General features: G+C 39.8%; 1 protein-coding gene across 1 annotated transcript in view; it reads right to left on the bottom strand.

The window, feature by feature from the left end:
* LOC138861947 (lachesin-like) overlaps positions 1-2,500 on the bottom strand; it is a 106,141-nt gene that overhangs the window by 4,642 nt on the left and 98,999 nt on the right. Inside the window, exons 8-9 of the mRNA XM_070122425.1 lie at positions 2,230-2,377; positions 1-152 (exon numbers count right to left, since the gene is read on the bottom strand). The exon at positions 1-152 is cut by the window's left edge and continues 42 nt beyond it. Coding sequence (XP_069978526.1) covers positions 1-152; positions 2,230-2,377 — 300 coding nt within the window. The remainder of the gene's footprint in view (positions 153-2,229; positions 2,378-2,500) is intronic.

Here is a 2,500-nt window from a genome sequence, read left to right as displayed (position 1 = left end):
AGGCGGCCACCCGCACCACCTGCTCGGCGCCGCCCTGGCTGTTGTTGGCGATGCAGTTGTACTCGCCGATGTCCGCCTTCGTCACCGACTTGATGGTGAGCAGCATGTGCGTCTTGTACTTCTGGGAGCCCGGGATCTCCTTGACCTCGTATCTGGGGGCACGGGAGGGGGAGGTTGAGAAAGGAGGGGACGGAGAAGAAGGGGAAGAGAGAGAGAGAGAGAGAGAGAGAGAGAGAGAGAGAGAGAGAGAGAGAGAGAGAGAGAGAGAGAGAGAGAGAGAGAGAGAGAGAGAGAGATTTGTGGGAGGGTGATGGCGGGAAAAGGAAGAGTAGTTTTATTATTGTTATATATATAGCATGTTATCTTCCTTGTGTGGCGTGTCATTTTATACATTGGGAATTTAAAATATTCACGAAAGGTCATAGACGTTTGTTTGACAAGTTTAAGGACTATCCTAAAAAAACAAAATTTTACATTAAAATTTGTTTATGGCACTATCTAAAGACTTCTTTGGGATTTTGTCTCATTTCAAAGTTAACACTCAACCATATCTACATTTTGAAAGATCCTGTTGTAATAATTCAATGTAATAATAAATATAAATTATTACTATAATAAATCTAAGACATATAATGACTAATAATATATACCTAATGTATTTTAAATGTTTACTTGGCACCATTTGCGTTTGTTATTATTGCGTCAACTGAGAAGGCGCGCGGCGCCACTTGTACTTAACTTTGTGAAAACTGCAGCGACCATGGATGAAACTGCTCAATCAATGTTTGATAAGTAAAAAGGTGACGAAGGATTTCCATGCCATTACTAACATGAAGATGTCTTCAGTGACTGTAAAAAGGCATTATTATTGTCTTGAAATTAAGAGGCGCCTCGAACAATCTGCGATTTTAGTTATTGAAGATTTGAAATTTTCCTGCCACTTTTTTACTCATTGTCGTATACTACAGTTTTCTCATACCGTGCATATTCTCAGATGATGCAATATACCAAATGTAGACGTTAAACATATAAAAGGTATTAGATATATAATGTTATATTCATTGTATATTTGAGATTCACTGTAGAAGTATTGTTATTTCATTATTAGATTGAATTATTATCATAGGATATTTTGAAATGTAAATATCAATTATAGTTGTGTTAAAACTGAAATGTGACACAGTGCGAGTCAAAGACGAAATCGCCAAGGACAATATTCAACACGAGTCATAGACAATCTCAACGACGATCCACGACAATTTGTCTAAGAAAATTTTATAACCTTTCCTGAGGACCGCCTCCGGTGTGGCAGTCACGAAAGGTCTGTGACTCGGCTCTACTATTTTGTCAATGATTTTCGCTGTGCCACATTAAGTCATTGATGTTAAGAGAATACTCATTTAATTGCAGCGATATGTTAAACTATACACTGCAATGAATATTACTTCCATAATGATAATAGTATTACGCATTTTTTATATTTATCAAACTTGGGCAGCCATAGGTTTGTTGTCATTTCTTCAGCTGTGAAGGCGCAGAGCCATTCGTATTTTCGAACAGAACATTTCTGTGAATGTATAGAAAATGTATCAATGATTGGTTGACACTAGGTCAGAATAGCCCTCCAAAGTCTATTTGTCATTACTGGTGTGTGATTATCTTCATCTGTCTTTGACTCGGTAAATTTGTCTATGACTCCCCACGGATATGTCTAATAGTCAGGGTTTGTTTACGACTCGGCCAAAGTTTTCGGACAGGTGTGAAATTAATTTTGCATAGAATGCGATAGGAAAAAACTTGGAAGCACATTTTGATTGATTGTCAACCGTTAATTTAGGCATGTCCTCCATTTTACTGATATATTCTATTCACGTCCGTGAGGACTGTCTTTAATTTGGCCTTAAGCAATTTTTCCTCTACTGAAGATTATTCCGCAAAGAGCAGTCATAGAATTTTCGTGAATACCTTCCCTCCAGGCCGCCAGGCGTGGCAGAAGAAAGCAAATACAAAATATATGTGCCATGTTATAATGTGTGAATATGCTGTTGGTGGAGCTGTTAAGCTACAGTGTCTTCCCTTTCTCTTCTCGTGTGCCTGTCACTCACTCATTTATTATTCTCTAATCTCTTCTCTCTCTCCTTTTAAGACCAAGTATACAGAATACAGAACACCAAAAAATGCATTAGTTTGTAATCATCGCCATGACGAGAGAGGAAACGAAAGACTCACTTGTTGTCCGAGTGAAGCACTTCGATTCCATTGGGTCTCTTCCAGTAGTTAAGTCCGGGCGGCCAGGCCTCGATGTAGCACTCGATGGTCACTTCCTGGTTGAGCGGCACACCCACTAGCTGGTGGGGCACGTACACCGTCGGCAGGACTGGGGGCCAGAGCGAGGGAGGTAATGAGCTTTGCTGGGACAAAGGCAATATACATAGCTAAATATGCTAACATACAGCGATGTGTGTGTGCGTGTGTATGTGTGTGAAAGAAAGTGTGTATG

The sequence above is a fragment of the Penaeus vannamei genome, chromosome 6 (genome assembly GCF_042767895.1).
Source record: "Penaeus vannamei isolate JL-2024 chromosome 6, ASM4276789v1, whole genome shotgun sequence".
Lineage (NCBI taxonomy): Eukaryota > Metazoa > Arthropoda > Malacostraca > Decapoda > Penaeidae > Penaeus > Penaeus vannamei.
This window is presented reverse-complemented; position numbering and strand designations above follow the sequence as displayed.